General features: G+C 34.6%; 1 protein-coding gene across 2 annotated transcripts in view; it reads right to left on the bottom strand.

Moving 5' to 3' along the window:
- Positions 1-334: 334 nt before the first annotated feature.
- The window catches only part of Ptr (patched domain-containing protein), a 35,054-nt gene continuing 13,492 nt past the window's right edge, over positions 335-21,896 (bottom strand). For both annotated transcript variants that reach the window (XM_089082799.1, XM_089082798.1), the window contains exons 2-9: positions 15,106-15,379; positions 14,413-14,623; positions 14,029-14,214; positions 12,803-13,146; positions 10,130-10,330; positions 9,782-9,913; positions 8,907-9,220; positions 335-6,336 (exon numbers count right to left, since the gene is read on the bottom strand). In XM_089082799.1, the coding sequence (XP_088938925.1) occupies positions 4,789-6,336; positions 8,907-9,220; positions 9,782-9,913; positions 10,130-10,330; positions 12,803-13,146; positions 14,029-14,214; positions 14,413-14,623; positions 15,106-15,379 (3,210 nt within the window). In that variant the 3' untranslated portion in view covers positions 335-4,788. The remainder of the gene's footprint in view (positions 6,337-8,906; positions 9,221-9,781; positions 9,914-10,129; positions 10,331-12,802; positions 13,147-14,028; positions 14,215-14,412; positions 14,624-15,105; positions 15,380-21,896) is intronic.

The raw sequence follows: 21,896 nt of genomic DNA, 5'->3' as shown, positions 1-21,896 counted from the left end.
AAAAGAATTAAAATTAAACGTTCAGGTAGACGTTCAATTGAAGAAATGAATAAAATATGACTTCATGTCAGTTCTTTATAAATGAATAATATAATTTATTATTTAAATACTAAAATTGTTATAAAAAATTTTACAAATCAAAGTTTCTTATCGGAATAATTTTTCTTAATAATTTTTTGAGTGTATTAAGAGAAACGTTATATATTTCATATACTAGATTATCATTCTCGTCAAAAGAGGTAATTAGGTAAACAATAATTTTATTCATGTGATAATAAATCTTATTTAAGTAAAGGGGGGAAGCAGGTTTTGAAAAAAGTAAAAAATGCTGACACACACTTAAAAGATTGTTGCCAGAATATATTTCCTCTGTTTCTTTTTCTAACGGCAACAGTCCAGTTTGCCATTAGCTACAATATCGCTCGACTCATACTCTCTCTCACATTCATAAATAAAACACACGCACGCTGCAAGTCGCGAAATGAGAAAGATATTTTATCTGTACACCATTGACCGCAAGATTGTTTCTTTAGGTATATTCGACCGCGCATATCTTCGTTCATTATTCCACCTCGAAGGATGTAAGTATTATCGTATTTTCTTTTTAAGTATTTCCGTGATATGACAAACAACTGTTTGGAATTTTCAAAAACCTTCATAAAAATCTACGAAATTTGTAACATGATAAAGATGTATACAGTGTTTTATATTAACATTTATTATTGAAAGAATGATCGTGTAAACTCCTAAAAATAGAAATTTCTAAATAACGCGCTAAAAACAAACGCTCTAAAAGTTGTTTTTATAATCTATAACATTTTTATAATATTCTTTAAACACGTGTGTTATTTTAATTCATCTTCGATAACACGCAAATCCAGTTCGTTAAAATATGTCAAGTAGAATTGATAAAAAAATTCTCTTTAAATAAAAATCTTTATTGAGCTTCCTACAAAATTTCTTAAATTTTGAAAGCAAAAATTAGCTTTGCGCAATCTTTTTCTTTCTGATTAAAAAAGTTCAAGTAATTTCACTCTCTATTCATTCTCTATTTTATATTTAATTGTATCAAGTATTTTTACATGTTATCTAAATAGAAAAGATAAAGTTGGAAATTAATTCTTAACTTGTGCAGAGACACCTTCGCTTTTTAAATTGTCGGAAAAGTGATGCACAAAATGCAGATACGTTCAAGAGCGCGGAAAAACATTAATAAGAGGAGAAAGTTTCTTGCATTAGGAAGTTCGAAATCATTCTGGATCATTGCGGATTGATTGTCACGATAGTTGCGCTGACAGACTCGCGTGAGCATTGTACAACGACGACTCTTAAATTGTGCAAAGAAATGAAGAATTGCCGTTGATTTTGCAAAATTTAGAAGGAACGGAAATGCAACAAATTCTTACAGCGATTAATCTGTTTATTCGCATATACGGATGTATTATTCGAATCGCGAAGCGTACGTCCTGTCTTGCTTAACTATCTTCGCTTAACTATCCCTTTATAGATCACACTTTCGATCACAATACGCAAGGTATCCGAATAAAAGATCAATTAGAGAGCGATTTTTTTTTAATTGTCTTTATAAAATACTACTGAGAATTAAAATCACCAAGAAATCTTGAAGGAATATTATTGTTGCAATAATCACTTTTTCAATTTATTTATAAATACAAAAAACAACTTCTAAGGTAGAAAAGTTTGAAAGATAGAAAACGTTTTATAAACGTTTTTTAAATTGCTATTCAAATTGCTTATCGTTTGACTTATTGTATGACAAAGTGCTATATCTGTGGATTGTTTAAGGCACGTGTTACTCGACATGAACAATTGATACGCCATCACGTAGGGAAAAAAATAATTAAAACTGCAATTATATTATCGTTCAATTAATATTTGACAAGATATAAAACACAAATTATATTAGAAGGCATTAATTTAAGTAAATTAATATTCAATGCATATGAACAGATCTAAGAAAATAATACTAATTAGGATAATGCTGTTGCAAATAATATTTAAAATGTTACTAAAGCTAATTTAATATATATTACTAAAGCTAATTTTTAAAACATTTTTTGTGAATTTTTTGTTACTTAGAAAAAAGTTAAAAGTTAAAAAGTTAAAAAAATTCCTTTAGATTTTTATGCTATAGATTAACATACATATTAATAAGAGATTTCAAATATATCATCTGTTTGCAGCATTATTTACATTAGACGCATAATATAAAATGGATTAATTAATTTTCAAACTTATTTATTCACTTATCTCCTGAAATATGTACGTAAATTTATATACCTTTTAATTTACTTTGTGTTTTATTTATTATATAAAATTGAATAAAAACTAGTTAATTAGAAATTAAATAATACAGTTAAAAAGTTAATAACTTTCAACTTAACTTACTTAATTTCAAATAATTTCAAATTAATTTTAACTTTTTATCAATTATTTCTTAAAATATAAACTTTAATCTTTTAACTTTCATTTAAATAAAATTTCCCATATTATAATTTTTTATAGTTTATATTATATGTTTAATCATTTAAAATAATTTAATTTAATTTTAATTTTTAAAAATTATGGTACAATATTTTACAACAATTTAATACAGATAATGCTTTTTAAATTTAATTTTTCAAATAAATTTATTTCAAATATATTTGTTTTATATTGTAAATTTAACTTTTAATTAGTTAGTTTTTTATTCTAAATTTATTATAAATTTTCATAGGCTATTAATTTTAACTCAATTTAAAAACTGGATTTTACTTTTCCAACTGTGTTTGTTATTGATATTCATCAATAGTAATATATCACAATATTATTAGTTTTTTATGTCACGTTTTTTTCCCTACGTGTGTCGATCGGAACTGTCAGATATATCGCGGGACATTTTAGTTTTGATTGATATTGAGCATTGTAAATATACATATATATATATATTTGAACTATTCTTAACGACTAATGTAAACCCGATACCGGCATCGTCCCGGCACTATCCTCTCGCATCAACGCATTATCCTTTGCACAAAGAACATTGCAAAACGCGAGTACTACGAGATTAACCCTTTGGCTGCGAAGGGCGCGTTACGCCAACGTAAAACTGTGAAATCTATGACAGCGGAGGGAGAAAACAGATCGGCAGATTATCGCGCGATTAAAGATCCAGAGATCTAAAAATCCGAGACGTGAAAAATATATATAGCTTAACATTAAGGCTCGTATTATCGCCGTACATTTCAAATTAAATGTAATTCTACATGTAATTTTTATTTATTCTGCTGATATTAAATGGAGCAGAATAAAATTAAATGGCCGCGCACAGTGCCAAGTATGTACGATGACGATACGGTCTCATTCGAAGAAATAGAAAATCAACGATCGATAAATATTTAGAGATTTCAGAATTGATAAATCTGTTCTTTCCTAGAGTTATATGTAATGAAATATTGACACTCTTTATAAACTTTCCCAAAGAGAAATATTAATGTCGCTAAATGTATACACCTACAACTGATCTTCTTGAGACACCCTGTATATAATAGTTCGTTCCTCAAGTAATGTTCGAGCTTCGATATCATGTATAAGATACTTGGTACGTATGAATATACATAGCGACACACAACTTTAACATCGTTTTTTTTTCCATCACTATTTCGTAGCAAACACTACTATACAAAAAGTCTTCGAAATCACATTATTAATCCTCGTCCAGTGATGTCCGAGTACTTTCAAAAATTCAGTTCCGTGTATAATATTAATATTTTCAACATTTTCAATTATTATAAAAGGAGAAATATTTCCCTTTTCATTTAACAGTCAAGTATTTACTACTTCTTATTATTTATTTATTTATTTCCATGCCTATTTTTCGAATACGTTGCAACGTATATTTTATTAAACATTTTGATGTGTGTAATTTTAATGTGTGTAACATTTTAATGTGTATTAAGTTTTAATTTCATTTAAAACTTAACAACACAAATTTGATTAGAGGCATAAATAAAAAATAATTTGTTATACGGATCCGACTGTAATCGAACGCCACTCTCTCTCTCTCTCTCTCTCTCTCTCTCTCTCTCTCTCTCTCTCTCTCTCTCTCTCTGCACGATTATTTCGCTGTCCGAGAGTAAAATCCTCTAGAAATTCAACCTCTTAAAGTTTAATAGACTGTAACTCGGACATTCTAGTCCACGTTTGCACAAAATGTCGTTTCCTCTCCATTTCCTTCGTATTGTTTCACGGTTTCGCAAAGCTGTCATTGTAATTAAACACCGTTATAATTATAATTATCTCTCAGAATTCAAATCCGATATAAAATGTATTCCAACGTTGATTGTATGCTCGTAATGCTTAATGAACATTTGTTAAATGTACTAGCCACACACCGAACGCAGATGAAAAATATTAGTAGGAGAAATTAAAAATAATATAAATAATAGATATCTCCAAATATACGTAATAATAATTTCAATTTGTTTTCTGATATTTTTTTGTTAAGTTCGAGGATATAATCTTGTTTGACACTTTGGATGGAGTCAAAAGTAGAACATATCGGAATAAGAGACGACTATTTTTGGATGCCATACGTATCAGCAAACTTAGTAACGATCCCTTCTCAAGAGGATTTAAATATATAATAGTTCTTTCTTCGCAGCTTCTTCGTAGACTCTAAATTTGTCGTACCGTAGTCCAGCTTCAAGGGGCTGAATTCGAACGAGGGACCTTTCGCCTTGCTCATCGATAATATCTGTCTTTCACACTATTCCCCCGCGACTTTCTCTAGGGATATCGGGGATCCGTCAAGTGCCGCGTCGATGCGGGATACTGCAGGTTGTGATAGGATCTGCTGCGTCTGTAGTCGCGCGGTAACTGATTCGAGTTGCGATACGCGACGTAGGGTCCCAGGCAAGGGATGTTGGCCGCCCTTTGACCATTGTTCTCGCCCGACCGTCGTGGATGCGCCACGGCGCCGGGGTAATCCGGCGCCGGGTGCTGAGGCTCGCCGACCGCGGGTTGGAACTGCGACAGGCCGTAGAGGACGCCGATGGATCTCCTCCACATATCGTGGCGGATCTGATTCGGCTGCTGCTCCTGCTGGTCGTGCTGGTCCTGCGGCGACGGCTGCTTGCACTGACGCCTCCTGCTCTGCGAGGAGCCGCTCTCGGTCGAGTTGCTGTCCTCGCTGGTACCCAGGCCGGGATCCCTCTCCTCGAACGCCGCCATGCTCATCGAGGGACTGTCCTGGAGCGGCTTGATGGCGCCTGGGTCGTAATAGACTAGATGAGGAAGCGGGATCACATAGGTCGGCTGTTGCTGCTGCTGCTGCTGCTGCTGCAGTTTATTCGCCTGCAGCTCTTTCTCCTGCGTGCTATTCTTCGCGTTCTCTTCTTCGTCGGGCTCGCTCTTACCGCCGCTGCAGGCGCCGGGCCCGAAGAGAGACAGCAACACCGGCAACAACAGCAAACCGTGCATGGCGCCGATGAAGATCACGAGAAAGACCATCTTGAAGAATACCAGGAATATGTAGGTGCCGGCCAGTAAGAGAGCCATCAAACCGAGTATCGTCGAAGCGGCGCCTTGAACAATCGGTAAGCCCAGGCTGTACAGACTGTCCTTCACTCGATCCTCCGGTCGCGATCGCTTCGAGCTCATGTACGCGTAGCAGATGTGCGCGGTGAAATCGACGCTGAAGCCGATGCACATGATCAGATTGATCATGGAGATGCTGTCGAGATTGACGTCCCATAGCGCCATGTAGCCGGCCACCCCCAGCTCGATCGACACGATGCAGAAGGCGACCCACAGGCAACAAAAGATGTTCGGGATGAAGATGAAGCTGATAAGCATCATCACGAGCGCGCCGAATATCATGCATTGGATGCTGGTCGGCCGTACCAGCTCGAATTGATCGAAGAACACAAAGTACGGATGGAACACGCTCGCGTTAAGCGGCGAGGCCGCGCATATGCCACGGAGCTCCTTCACCATGTCCTTCTCCTGATTGGTACCGCTCACGTTCACCGCCTGTATCAGGAAGCGGCTCGCCACGATCCTCTCGCCGGTGTTGTCAAACTTGACATCCAGGGAGAAGGCGCTGGTCGGGAAGAGCCAGAGCTCCTTGAGATTCTTGATGAAATTACTCTCGTCGTTGATGGTCACGTTTAGCAAGTCCTCGTTGCGCGTCACGTAGCTGAGAAAACTGCGGAGCCAGCTCTCAGTGTAAACCGGCGCGCTGATGTACTTGCTCGCCTCGAGGCTCCTCGTGAGGTTCTCCATTTGCTGCTGGATCACCGGGTCGCTGTAGTTGTATTCACCTGACACTACGACCTGGAGAAAGGACGAAAGTGCGATTAAGAGCTATCCTTTAATTTTCGGGATAAACTGAATTTTCAGCGAGAGAAAAGAAATTGAATATCTTGCACAAGAGTCATTTCTTTCTGTCATTTTTTTCTCCTTTTTCCTTTCTCAATTTGCGAAAGGCGGTAACGGTAAAGTCGCGGAGAACGTACACACACTCAGGTACTCCTTTTCGGGAATTCCTGCGGTATTCTCGTGAAAGTGAATTTCGAGAAAGCGCACCTCGCGTCTTAGGTTCAATTGCCTTTCGGCCCTCGTAAAGTCGCAACGTCACGTTTTTGTCACGATTATGCAATTTGTCCGATCTCAGGCAGGTTGAACGCACGAACATTTCGACATGTGAATGTTTCGCGAGCGAACCCAATTATGTCGCGCGTCATTATTAAAAGTTCACCGTGACAGTAGTTTCTCAATGAATGACATTTCCGCGCAGTCATCGGAACTTGACGGCTCGTGACGTCGGGATGTTATTAATATCGCGAGGAAACGCGATAGCGCGAGACCATCTCTGAGAAACGTACTTTCACTACAATGTATCGGACTAACGCAACGGGGAAAAAGGTCCCAGTGAAATTCTTGGTCTTCGACCATATCTCTCACTGCAATTACGATTTTACTTCATCGGCGAGGGAGAAAGAGAGAGAGAGAGAGAGAGAGAGAGAGAGATCTCAACGTCCGCGCAAGGAAGGATGCGTTTAAGACGCATTGAAATCGTCTACGAAGCCGCATTATGAAATATTCAATTATCTAAATGAAACAACCACACAAGCTGGAGAAAACTTTTTCCCAACAAAGCATAAGATTTGAAATGCATCTTTTTCTGAAATTTATTTTTTATTATAAATGTCACGTGACTTTTTAAATATATACGTGAATTTAAATCCATAAACAACCTATAATTTATGTTAAAATTTATAATTCTTTTTTATAATTTACCATGCTGTATGAAAAGACCTTTCAAGAATTAGAATATATATATATATATATATAAAATTTTTGAAAGATCTTTTCATACACAATAAGAATAGATTGAGAATAAATTAATTACAAGAAATTTGTAGATGATTACTTTTTATTTATACAAAAATTAAAATAGAGATTTTATTATTTATATTTAGAATGATATGATATTTGAATGATATGATACTTTTTTATTGAAAAGAAAATGTAAAAATATAGTTGTATTAATTAATTTATTGATTAGACATATTTAAGTTTCTCGAGTAAATCAATAAAACATTGCTAATTTGAACTTAAACTAATTTTAAATAATTTATGATTTATTACATCAGATATTTTAGAAAATAATTTAATTTTTATATGCCATATATATTTATTTAATATATAAAATATATAACATATATATTAAAATATATATAGCATATAAAAATCTAATTATTTTCTAAATATCTGATGTAATAAATTATAAATTATTTAAAATTGATTTAAGCTCAAATTATCAATATTTTACTGGTTTGTTCGAGAAACTCAAATGTCTAATTAATAAATTAATTAGTATGACTGTATTGTTATTTTCTTTTCAATAAAAAAGTATGTATCGTAAATATAAATTTTAATAAGTCTAAATATAAATTCTATATATAAATATAAATTCTAAATATAAATTCTAAATATAAATCTAAATTTAAATTCTAAATATTCTAAATATAAATATAAATATAAATAATAAAACCTCAAAGTATTTTAATTTTTGTATAAAAAGATCATCGACCAATTTCCTGTTAATTTATTAAAGAAAAATGTCGAAACGTTACGTATATTAAAAATAATATAGAGAAAGGGATTTTCGAACGTGTGAGTGATTGTATGGCGTGAAATTATTTGACGTCGAATGATTCGAGTAACACTGAGGATTTATACGAGGATCTCTCCGATTTAGTTGGTCTTTCTCATCGGTCGATTTGGAGAAGCGTGATGTAACGGACATTGCTTTTCTTGAGGTTCACGCTAGCCAGTCGGAGAAAGTTGTTTGCACGATATCGCGTCGTGTCGAGGGGAGCACGTGACATAATTGCGCGTACCGGATTATGCGTGGCAATTCCAAGCGTAACGCACTCCGTTCTTCCGAATGTGTTTCTTTTTTTTTTTTTTTTGCGCCGCTTATGAGGAAACATTCCCTCCTGAGTTCGCATGCACGGAAACCGGAAACTCTCTAAATATTGACCGACGTGACTTTCGAGCTGACTTCATAAAACAAGGGAGGGGATCATTGCATTCGTAGATGAGCTATTTGACATAGTCAATAAAGCGGTATGTCAAAAAGTAGTATTGACAAACAATCAGGATGAAAATTGAAAGTTTTTATGTCTCGTTACGGTATTCAATTTTTTTCAATTTTTTCGCAGTTCTTTCCTGGCGCTCCTGTGGTTTCTCCAATATTTAAGATAATATTAATAATAATAAAATAGCAATATATAAAGTAAAAAAATAACAAAATAATAATACAAAAATAATAAAATAATAATATATTAAGAATTGTAGAAAAAATAAATATATAAAGTAAGAGAATTAATGTCTACCTGTATTCTGTAAGGATACTCTCTGAAATAATAATCCTCGCGATCGTAAAAGGCGATCGAGTAGGAGTCTTCCTTGGAAAGCTTGCGTCGATCCAGGCCTTCCTTAAGAGTCGTAAGTCCGTAGAGAGCGCCGAGAAGATAGCTTATGAAAACGAGAATGATGATCACCTTTACAGGACGATAATTTAAAGCAGCTGCCAAATAATCGCGGAACCAAGTCATGCATCCGTGCTCAGGATTGTCGATCGGATTATGAGGATCGTCGGGATCAATCCCGCCGGAACACAACGCTCTGTAGAACCACGACCGATGACCTGAAATATTACGTGCACTGTCGTAATAAATGTAAAATTTAAATAATTCCATCAGATGTAAAAAAAAAAAGAACACTTCATTGCATAACGTGATATTATAATTCGCGCATAAATGAGGCCAAAGTGGTCTTTTCTTTTTCGGCAGTCGCCGGCGTGACAATGTTTGGAAAAATGAGATATGGAGAAAGCAAACTCTTTCCGTTATGTAATGTCGTATGATCTAACGAATTAACGGTTTCCAAACGTAACGCATGTCTGTCCGTTGATGTAACACCGATACGTCATGCAGACGTAACGAGATTTCGAACGGTGGTATTCTGAATAACAACGATCGACCTGCAGCGAGAGAAAACAACAACGTAATTGTATGTTTACAAGAAACGAGTTTGCCAGTAAGAAACTGCGCAATTTGTACGAGTAATTAATCAACTAGAATTTCGTAAATTGTCGAGAATTTCTACATCGTGCATAAACCAACTTTAGAGACATTTAAATACAACGATGTGAAATACAGGGAGAAAAATACAGTATTTTTACAAATAAAATAATTGTAACACTTACTGGATTTAGATAAAGGCTCCACTTTACAGCAGACAACGCTGTGTAGATTTCTTTGCTCGCAATAACCGCTGATCGCGACGCATCCGCTGAAGAACGTTATGTGGAACAGGAAGGTGAAGACTACCGCAAAACCTGTTATTTAAAGCACAGTTTAATTAAAAATATGAATCACGTTATAATTCCAGTACTTATATCAAAAAGTTATAGCAGCACACTCGAAACTTATATTTATACATTCGTATCTTTCCTTAACCTATGATGCCGTAATATCACATTAACTTTTAAATATTCTGTTTGTTATATTAATCGCATAATAATATAATCTGATGTAATTAGAAATCTTGATACCTGAGTAAATGCAAAAAATTTGGACCGAAGGGAATGGCGATAGAATGCCGATGAAGAAAGATATCATGTCCGTCAAAGATGTGATGGTGATGGAAACGGCAGCCTCGCTTAACGTCGCTGCCATCCTTTCCGGCACTGGTTTGGAAATACTTGTTCTTCTCCATGCCGCTAACATGACAAAGGTATCGTCGATTCCTATTCCTGTAATCAAAAGCACAATTTGACATTCGACAATTATAACTTCCTACATCATACCCAGATGAATTAATGTGATAGATATTAATGATACTAATGTCATAATATTACAAGAGTAATTACAAGAGTAATTAATTGATTGAAGATTTATCATTATTTTATTATATTTATGAAAACAAATGCGTTTACATTAAAAAAATAATGCTAATACAATTTATCCTGCAATTATTTATACTTTTTGTTATTTTGTTGTAACAATAGTATATCTGTACAAAAAATTACTTTCCAATTATATTATTTTTATGATATCATTATGTAAAGCATTTTTTTGTTAAATTAAAGATTGCTAGTTTTACCTATATTTTTATTTCGTTTTCTTAATTTGTACCTATGACTGCTGATGAGCACATAAAAAAGTAAAAAAAAAAAAACAACCTTTTTATGATTAATGATGATTTATGAATCACTCTATGATTTAATATAAGGCAAAGTTAAAATATAACTTCTATACCTCACAATTTATCTGCGTAGTTATGCAAAGAAAAAATATGTTCTAAATTTATTAATATATACTTTGAAAAATAATTACTTTTTTCTTTAATTTCCTTTTTCCATTTGCATAAATTTTTGTATTACTTTATCTACGAATCCTTTAAATCTTGTATTGTTATTTTTCGAGAAAAATAATGTTGTTTGATTGATGCGTCTTCTAAATATCTCGTTCATTTATAAGACTTCAATAATTTATCATCGTAGATTCTTTAGTTGGATGTCACGTTTGTCCACAAGTGTCATGTTCAATTTCTCAGAAAGCATAAATAATAATAGAAAACGTGCTCTTCACAATAAGTCAAAACCACAGGACAATACATTTTATGTTTGCAATGGAAATTTTCATCAAAACAATACATAATTATTCGTGCGACTCATCCTTTATTCCTATGTTATTATATTTAATTTAATTTTAATTTAATTCTATTTAAATTATGTATATTATAATTCTACTTAATATATATATATATATATATATATATATATATATATAAAATTTAAATAAAATTCTATTATTATTAATATTTTGAATTCAAAAAAGTTATATTATAACTTTTGAAAGTTAATAGTTATCAATTTGAAAAACCATTTCGTTAAATTGCAAAGAGAGGAAAGTGAAAATCGACTTTCAAAAAACCCAAAAATCATCTCTGCTTCCTTTCACTCAATCCAATTAAACGAATTGAAGTGGCCGATGTAGAGGGATGTCAATTTTTATCGACGTCACGTATTTTTGGATGATATTCGAATGAACAACGGTCGTTTTGAGAATTGCGGTCGGTCGATTGGATCGAATAAAGCTGTTATTATTGGTAAAGACTGACTTCGCTCGGCGTCGAACGCAGGCGAGCGCGACGTCGAAAGGGAAAATGCGACTTCCGCTTTTCACATAAATCATAAGTTTGTTTATTTCGTTTCTGTGCGCAGGACGGTACGAGCTAACATGTTTATCATCGAGAACACGTGTTTCTACAGACGTGACAGGAGATTACGGCATCGCATTGCAAAAAAAGGTAAAGCTCAGCTCGTTATTTTCGTTGCTCAACTTACACGGTAAGTATCAATTTAAAGATCGATTGTGACAAATCCCCGATATAATAATGGCTTACGAATGATAATGACAGCGATCAGACGAGAGAAAGCAATAGATATAAAGTATATCCCAAAATTAAAAAATTAAAAAATAATATACCTGATAAATTCGGAATGACTTATTTCGTCAGAGATTTTCGTAAAATACATAAGTCAAGTAAGATATATATTACGTGATCAAACTGTTTCCTTTACTATCAAAAGAAATGTTAGTATTGAAAGAACTCTGAATCAAATTTATAAGTAAACTATATTACAATTAAATATATATTATTAAAATGCAAAATTTTACATACATCTATGCTAATTACACAGAGAGACCGATTTCTTTGGATTTAATAAGTTTTATTAGATTCAAAGAAATTTAGAAATTTATTTTTTGAAATAGTCCAAACAAACCAATTATTCAGCAAATTCGATTGTTTGATTTTTTCAAATAATAAACAGCTTTATTTTAAATAAAATATTTGTTTAATAAATTGTTTGCAAAAAAATAACGCTCTTTATTATATACTTCAACAATAAAGAATCTCTTTCTTTCATTGAAACAATGAATATTTAATTTAGCCAAACAAAATATTATTTAGTTCAAAGATGAATTTTATTTCCTTTAAATAATAGTGTTTTCTCTGTTAAACAACATGGTACACTCTAACAAAACTCTTAATTTAACAAAATGATGTTTAATATAAAATTATGTTGTTTAAATTAAATAAATTCAAGTCATAGTAGAAGTAGAATTATTAAGTCTAAAGAATCCTTTTTCTCAATGTAGAGAAAGAACAAAAACTCGACATTTTTCTTCTAAAGAATTTTACTCAGAATTTCACTCACCTATCATGAGAAACGGGGCGGCGAGGTTGAGACCGATGAAGTCGATCCCCAGGTAGATGCACAATCCAAAAGCGGCAACCGTCGCCATGGCGGCTGAGAGGTTGCCCAGAAGACCGAGCCAAGGCTTGCTGCGTACCCAGTCGGTCATCATGCACGTCACGACCGAGAACAGGCCCATTATGATGAACGTGCTGGCAAAATACGGCACGACCGTCTTCGTGTTGGCCTCCAGCTCCAGCTCGAGGGTCCTCGAGGCGAATCTCGCGGTGCTAATGTGCTTAAACGCACCTCCGTCCTCGGCCTTGCCGACGACTTCCAGAAAAGCCTCTTCCCAGGCGGCGCCGCTGATTCGGCAAATCGAAAAGAATTAGATTACGCCGAAGCCTACTGAAGATCTACCGAAGACTACGTCGCATGATACGTTGGATATCACGAAGAAATTTCGATTTAAAGGAAATTCGACGTGTATTTTACGAGATATCGATTTGATCTCTTCTCTCAAAATTTGACTTTTTTAACAAAAATTTGACAAAACAAATTTGACAAAGTAACGTGACCTATAATTAAAATGTCGCAGAGACAAGTATAGCTAGAAGACCATCAATATACGCTTTACCATCTTTAACGATAACAATAGGCAATCAATATAAATGGTCATGAATGAATCAGATACTTATTGTTTGCACTGCTGATAGCGATAAATGATTCAATTGGTGATCGACAGGCGACCATGTAGTGAATTAATGAGATACTACTTCCACAAGCACAAGTTGATTATTATCAACATTAAAAAATGTTGATCTATAGTTTTTATAAAGTTTTCATTTTACAAGATTTTACAAGGTTTTTTTATAGGACGCGATATAACAAAGTAAAATATGTCAAAATCAGACGAGACACAATAGTTTACTTAAATTCCGGTGCGAGGTATCTATATTTTAGCAAAAAAAGCAACATCTGGGAAACATAATTTAAGGAAAAAAAATCAAAACCGGTGAAAAATCGCTGATGAAAAATTATTCTTGAACGCGGTAGAACTCCACAAATATCGTTCCGCGATATGATATAGAGCATGTACTTTTCATGCAAACTTCGAGCATGCCCGCGTTAGTAAACAACGGTCAGCGTTACTTGCGAGATTGACGTCGCACGTGATTGAAAACAACTGGACCAATTTCATCAGCGAATTCTGGCGTGTTTGCGAGCGTGATCGATAGATTACTTACATTGCATCCTGCCGCGGACTGTCGACGGTGATAAAGTAAGCGAGCTGCACCGACGGCGCCGATTCTATGGTGAAATCGTCATTGATGACGCTTCCGCCGAAGAACACCGGAAACAGATGAGCGTCCCAGGTGACCGGGTTGAACATCACCGGAAATGTCAAGTTTAATTTCCGCGCTTCCACTTCTCTGAAAAAATTCGAGATTCGTTTCGTGAGAGAGACTTAAGACGCGAATTAATAAACGCGTTTTAAGTAGACGTTGTTTCTTCGCGTTCATTACTTTTGAATTCACTACTTTTCTTCTTATTTTTTTTTTTTTTTTTTTTTTTTATTAATTCTTTTATCTTTACTTTTGTGAATTTTATCTTTTGTGTATTTCGCGTACTTTATTATGTGATGCAGATTTAGGATGTCGTTGTTGAAGCACTGGTCGAGCCATCGCGCGCAGATTTGTTCGTAAGTGAATTCCTCGTCCTCGTACTTCGCGGTGGCGTTTCTGATCAGCCAGTCGAGCTGCCTCAGCTCCTGCCAAATCGCGCTCTTCAGCATATTATGCCCGCCATCCTTGGGAATCACGATTACATGACCGAACCGGCCTGCAATAAGCAATGGGTTTAATCGATCATTAACTAGGAAGTAAGATGAAATATCGCTTCCGGTGGCAGCAAAACATGATTGACTTCTCTATTGCCTTCCTAGAAACACGGGGAGTGTAAAAAAGTAACAGGAAGTACGGTTATGAAAATATTTTATAATGGAAGCTAAGAAAGTTAAAAGAAATCTACTTAAAGTGGACTCTATTTTAAGAATTAACAAATTTGTGATTTGCTTTTAGGATATTACGATCGCATCAATGCGAAAAAATAAAAAGCGTTCGTGTTCGTTCAAGGATTAAAAAATGTTGTACAGCTTTTCTTGAGAAATCTTACAAGCTCAAGAGAGCTATTCTATATAATTCTATCTATGTCAGCTCTCGAGAATCGGAGAAAGATTTCGAGTTTACGGAATTTCAAATTCACGGAATTTCTCGCGGGCGTAGAAATCGCGCAGAAATATAAATGATCGATGAGATTCTCACCTGGTCGTGTGATACGACCGACATTGAATTGGTGGCTGTAATTGACTTTGAAGTACTGCTCGACTATCGCTCGCTCGGTCTTGCCGGGTCCGTTGACGGGCGAGAAGAGGTATTCGGGGTCGATTTCGTAGTGTATCCTCTGGTAACCGGTGAAACATATGCACGCCAGCAGTATCGGCACGATTACGAAGTAGCCGGGGTGTCGACCGACAATGAGGCCAACCTTGTAAAACGCGCGATTCAAAAAGTCGTCGACGCACGTCAAATGCCACATCTAAAAGCGAAAGTGCAATAAATCGTTAACCATTATTCGATTTAATCGTGATAATCGACTAAAATATACAAAAATTGCATATATAATAGGAAAGACCGAGAGACCGAGTTGAGATGAAATCAACCTGTAATCAAAAATATGTAAAATGGAGAATGTAAATTTATTCTTGCCTAAGAAAATTCTCAAAGTTAAAAGTCAAAATAAATTAATTCTTGCCTAATTAAAAAATGAGAAAAGAGTAATTATTAACATATAATGAACGATTATGAAAGAGGTATTTAATTAAATTGTTGAAGTGTTTTTTAAGAGATTTGATAAATAATGATGTGAAACGAGAGAAGATAAAAATCCACGTCAATTTTCGTCGCTCCAGGTGAAAACTAAAAACGGCGGGGTGAAGTCCGGGAAGTAATCGCTTCCTGCAAATGATTCCTCAAACGATTCGCAATCGGTAAATTATCATTTATTGCGTACAGAAACTGTAGAAAGCACGTCCTTTATTCAGGCGCAAGAAAACGTTCCGAGCTGTTCAATTAGTGTTTTGCATTTACAACGCATTGCGCGTATATACCGCGGTAAATGCAAAATAACTTGCTGGGCGAATTGCTGTACAAGATTCAATCTCTCATACGGTTCGTTGAACGCCGCAATGCGAAAAATGCGCCATAACGTTTTCTTGCTCCTCCTTTCTTTTCGTCTTTCTTTGTCGCAAAAATTTATTGTCTGCTTAAACGTCAGCCAACGCGCCTAGTAGTACTGTTCGTTTATTGCTTGAAATTAGAATATTTCTTCTGATGCTCTACGCGACAGCGAGAAACGTTTGTGTTGCGGAAAAATTTATCATCCATATCTTAAGGCGTCAAGCCATGATTTTGTGGAAATGAGATTTCAGTAAAATGATGTAATAAAGGTGAATAAAATGAGATATAATCCACTTTTACAATTGATATATCAAAGATATTTTTGGTATCGAATATTACGAGTTAGAAATTTATTCCGAATGGAGAAATGTAACCAAATAAGGACACACACGTCAGAAATATAAAATATGGAGAGGTCAGAGATCTTTTATAGTCAAATATTTTAAGAGAATTATTGTTTTTTTTTTAGATAAGAATTTTTTTAAGATTTACTTTAGATATTTTTTAGATAAGAATTTTAAAATATCACAAAGTCTATTTGTGATTGGTTTCAAACTGAAATGTCAATTTTAATCTTTTGAGTTATAAGCATTGGAGGATTTGTTCGAGAGAAGCATTTAGGATGATTGTCATTGAAACCATGTAGAAAAGTGTCGTCAGACTTGACCTACATTGTTCAGATTACGTGTTCGGCGTGCTGAAATCTCAACAAGATTATCATTGATTGTGCTTATAGAAGCAGATCGTTCACTAAATCGGCAATGCTGATTGACTTTAATCATTTGTATTTCAATTTGTAAACATTTTTATATTCTTTTCTCCTTTTTATATTTTTTTGTAATCTCTCGAGTTTTATTTTATTTCGCTTAATATTATGTGATCTATTTTATTTATATTAATGATACAATAAAAACATATGAGATATTTTTAATCTTTGCATATCTCGTAGCATACAAAATTATATTAAGTAAGGAAATAATTATTTCAAGTTAATTTAAAATATATTTAATTTATTGGTTTTAATTAAGCAAGTTCAGCCAATCAATGTCGCGACGTAACCGAGCCTTAATCGTTTTTCGTTTAAACTTGTTGCTATTCATAGCGCCGCTGTTCATTAGTAATTCAATAAAATTCAAACTAGTATCTCACAGTTTTAATTACATATCCATGAGAAAACATAAATGATTGAAACAATTGTTCTAAGTTATTTAACAAATTATAAATAAAAATCAAAATCCAAGGAACAATCACAATACAAACGTTTCTCGCTATCGCATAGAGCATTCAAGAAAGAAAGATGGAAGAGGAAAAAGAAGATTCATCCCTTGGTTAATAAAGGTGTACGGTCGGATGGTTTTTAATCGGAAACCCTTCGATCGCAACGAGAATCCTACATCTTTTGTTCCGACACAAAGCCTTTTTTCACGGGACGATGGTGCCCTCATAAGGGATTACATGACACGATGATCGAAGGAGAATGAATCACCTTCGTCAGATTTTCACGCACGTTCGTCTTCTCACCTTGAAGATCCGAGATGGTTTTTAATTCATTTTACGTATAGAAATTTATGGTAACTAGCAGAATTCAATCATCACTGTATATTAATCAGTTGCAGATTAAAAGAAGATAATAAGAGAATTTCCAAGGACCCAAGCTCGTAGAATCACACAGAAAAAACAATTTTGTTAAAGTATCCAGAAATTTGGCCAAATATAGATCTGAAAATAATTTTATCTGGCCATTAAAATAATTATTAAACATTTAAATTTAATTATAATAAATATTAATAGAATAAAACAGAATAAAAACATAAAATAATTAGACGTTCAAAAGCAACGTGATTGCTAACAAATTACTAAAAATTTAATCATTAAAAATTTTTATAATATAATATTATCATCATGCTTAAGTGACGCCTAATTTAATTGTCCAAGAAAATTATTTTTAAATTTATATTTAGTCAAATTTTTAGATTCAACAAAACTGTCTTCTTTTTCCGCGCAATTATGGCCGTATCCCTGTATTTTGAGTATTTAAATATTTTAAGCACTCTGATTTAAATAATTCCTTTTTACGCGCGTACCCACCCGAATAATAAAGTTCGCGGTTGTAAAATTTCGAATTCGTCGATTCACGCGAAACAGAATGTTCCTTCCGAGGCTCCTTCGCGGAATCGTTGCATCGATATCGTAAATCTCTTCATAAATTTCCGCATAAATCGATTCCCAGCGAAATAAGGAGCACCGTAAATCTCCCCGGGAAAGCCCGGTACCAGCCTGGACCGTGGTTTTCGCGACACGAAACGGCACCGGCCGCGGGTATAGATTTGCTCGTATGACGCGTGGCGACGGTGGCGAGCGACTTTCTAAAACCGTCCGATCGCGCCCGTCGGATTTTCCGTCGTGCAAGTATCATTAGACGAGGGGGAAAAAAAAAAAAAATGGGATATTGCCAATGGGCAGAAGTTCAGAGGCCGGTCGGTGCTGTCGGTGCACAGGTGTTTCGCGCAGAGAAAGTCACGTTGAAACTACTATTGGGTAATCCCGACCTGCCGTCGTTTCTGCCCGTTTAGATACGATTGAATAACGCCGCGTGACAATTGCTTTTGCCATGCCGTCTCAGGTTCAACAGTTATGCATTATACTGACCCTCGGATAGGTAAGGGGAAAAGTGATTTTCAGTTCCCATGCTGTGAAAAAATCCTATGCCAGATGAGTTTGCTGAGATATCTACAAATTTTGCTAGATACAGAAAGTACTGAAAGTAATTTTGTTGGGTTATCAAAATTATTATGTAGGATGCTTAAGCATGATAACAATATTATACAAATTTTGATAAAAATTCTAACAATCAACTTGAACATCTTACGTAATAATTTTTCTTAGCCCAAATTAGCCCAAAATTATTTTCAGAACCTTATCTAGCCAAACTTTTAGATCTTTCAGCAAAACTGTTTTTTATGTGTGTATTTAAGAATTTAGGAAGAAACGCAAATTTTCTCAAGTTTATGACGGAAGAAGATATATAATCTTTGTATATTATTCTGCTCTTTGTTAGAGACTCTAAAGCGATTGCTTCACAATTTTATCAGTATGAGTAATTTTGACCTGATCTGAATAAATAGTTCCTGATAGTCGGAGTTATTTAGATACTGATAAGAAGAAAGTTATTGTCTTAAATAGCAGTCACAATTGGGAATGTATTTTCGTGCGTTTGTTCTAAACGTTCAAATAAGTAAAAACAAAAGAAATAGAAAGTACTGATTTATTGAAACAACATAATTTTTCCTTCCCACGAAATTATACGTATTACGTCGAATCAGGTAGTAATAACATGATAACAATATAACATAAGAAACAATAATAAAGTTAACAATAAAAAAGCCTCATTCAATAATAATCTTATTGTATACTTTTAATCAAATCGCCTAGTATAACTTCGTCTTATTTATTTTAATATCGCATTTTCTTCACGAGCGAAGAAAAGCTCTGCAGCGGAAGATCGAAGTACACGCTGTTACGACAGATTATTATCTTTGGGTCACTGGGACGCTCGTCGCTATCTTCCCAATGCCTCAGCAGAAATTCTAAGCGAACAAGGGAAATTATTCGTTTTCTAACTATCGATAATATTACCGAGAGCATATGCACTGTGAATAATTTCCGTATATAAAAATTTGCAGAATCTAGAACCTCCGTGGGGCGAGGCGACCGTTTCAGACATGAAGAATTGGAAAAATTCATTGGGGAAAAAAGGAAGAAGGCGGAAAGTTGGTCCAGAAGTTGGAATTTATAAACTCGCATTCGCACACGTTTAAAACTAGATGAAGGTAGTCATGATAAATTTTATAATCGAATCAAGTTTTGGCTTCCTGGATAGAATATTGCTTTATAAAATGAATTATCTTAAAAAGAACATGAAATCCAAAGTCGATGATGTAAGAAATTCGTATGATCTATTATCAGAAAGTGGAGCAGCTGTAAAGAGTTTGAAAATTTTAATATCATAATAACATTGAGAAAAACAAATGAAATTAAAACTTTGTGATATCGAAAATTTACGAAATTTAAAATTAGAATTATATGACGACTAATATTAATGATCGCAATGAAAGTATCGCATCCATTAAAAGATTTGCGCGATAGAAATCTTTTTTACATTCTAATGCATAATACAACAGCTTCTTTCAGAAAAACAAATCTACAAAAATAAGCAATTTGTATTATAATAATTAATAATAATCATAATTTAAAGAAATAAATAAAATGATATCATTGCCGAAGTATTGCTAAAGTTGATTTCGAAATGACTAGTATCTTTTATTGCTACTACGACCTTTTTAATACGAATAGCAAATATTTATAAAATATTTGCTAAGTAATAAACGTTTCATTAAAATGATAATTAATGACTAGTGATCCCGATGAGGATCCAAAATGATAGATAAAAATGTAAGACACGTGCTTTAACGATTTGCACGTAGAATTTTAATTGTTCAATTTCACCGAACGCGTCCTCGAAATCTCGTGATTCGTAAAATTTTGCACGCAATCATTTTGATTGAAAGGCAAGTCGAGCAATAAATATTATTGACGTTATTAACTTATCGCAATGACGTTATTCATCAAGGAAAATAAATAAATAATAAAAAAAGAACAAAGATAAATTATGTCATTGATAAATAACATTATTTATTATTAAACACGTTATTTTCTATCATTTATTGGTTATAAATGACAACATTAATATTTATCGATCGCCACCGTTGCCCCTCGAGTTTCGTAATCAGTTTCGCGCTTAACAAAAAACGGCTTTCTTTGCACTCCCTTCCAGTATTACTATAATAGCCGATGAACTCAGTGGGAACGAAATTATACGGATAAAAACTCGCGGCAACACAGGGAAAGTATATTCAAGCATGAGAGTGATTACTTCCTGGAGACTAGCAGAGTTAGCAGAGTGCGCTCAAGTGACTGAAAGTGAGCGAGTTTTTAATTTAAGATACGATTCATCTTCCATTCGCTCGCCGTTACTGCAGTATTGATTTTTTGCCAACCGAGACTTATTACATTTGACGTGACCGGCTGCGCTTGTCCCTCTTCTTGTCACGAAATATATATTACTACTATTATCAAAACAGAATGAAACGCAACCTAGGAAAATTAAACGCCAATCAAGAGTCCTTAGAGCGATAAAATGCATACGGGTCCACGCCACCGGGTGAATTGAAATATTACGCGGCCGTTACGCCATCGTCCGTTACCGTTTATTGAAATCATTTTATCGTTTATGTCCACCTCATTAGTCACCAAACACGGGAAGCGATTTATTTGGCACGTTTGAAAGCAACATCTGGAAATTTGCGCAAACGCGCGCGCAATTAAGCGCAGTTCAGCCGCGCCACCGCGTACGTACGAGATCGAATCGAGCGTATTCAATACGCGTCACCTATTATCGTGTCGCAATTTTTTTCTCGCAATCTTAATGGGTCTACGATACTATACACGCGTCATACGAAGAATTTTTTATTTATCGTCGCCGAATCCAATGCCACGACACGGTGAACGTTATACGTGGTGTTTTACTATTATCATTGCAATTTGCGATCGTTCGCGATCGTTATACCAATAACTAATAATGGTAAACGACGTTGTTATTCGCCGACAACATTCTCGCTTGTCGCAATCGCGCCGCGATTAGCAGCCTCGGCCTCCCTTTCGTCCTTTCGTCAAATACCTTTCACGTGTATATACGTGCTCCGCAAGGAGCCTGCGCGTTACGCAGGTGCGTAAATGCCCACGCACGTGCCCAAGCACGGATCGTGTCAAACAAGCGCGCTCACGATTCTCCTCCGCCTTTAACGATAAGCAAGTGC

Source organism: Pogonomyrmex barbatus, unplaced genomic scaffold, assembly GCF_055798465.1.
Source record: "Pogonomyrmex barbatus isolate J1 unplaced genomic scaffold, ASM5579846v1 scaffold6, whole genome shotgun sequence".
In the NCBI taxonomy this organism is placed as follows: Eukaryota; Metazoa; Arthropoda; class Insecta; order Hymenoptera; family Formicidae; genus Pogonomyrmex; species Pogonomyrmex barbatus.
The sequence above is the reverse complement of the archived record's forward strand: the minus strand, read 5'-3'. Positions and strand labels throughout refer to the sequence as shown.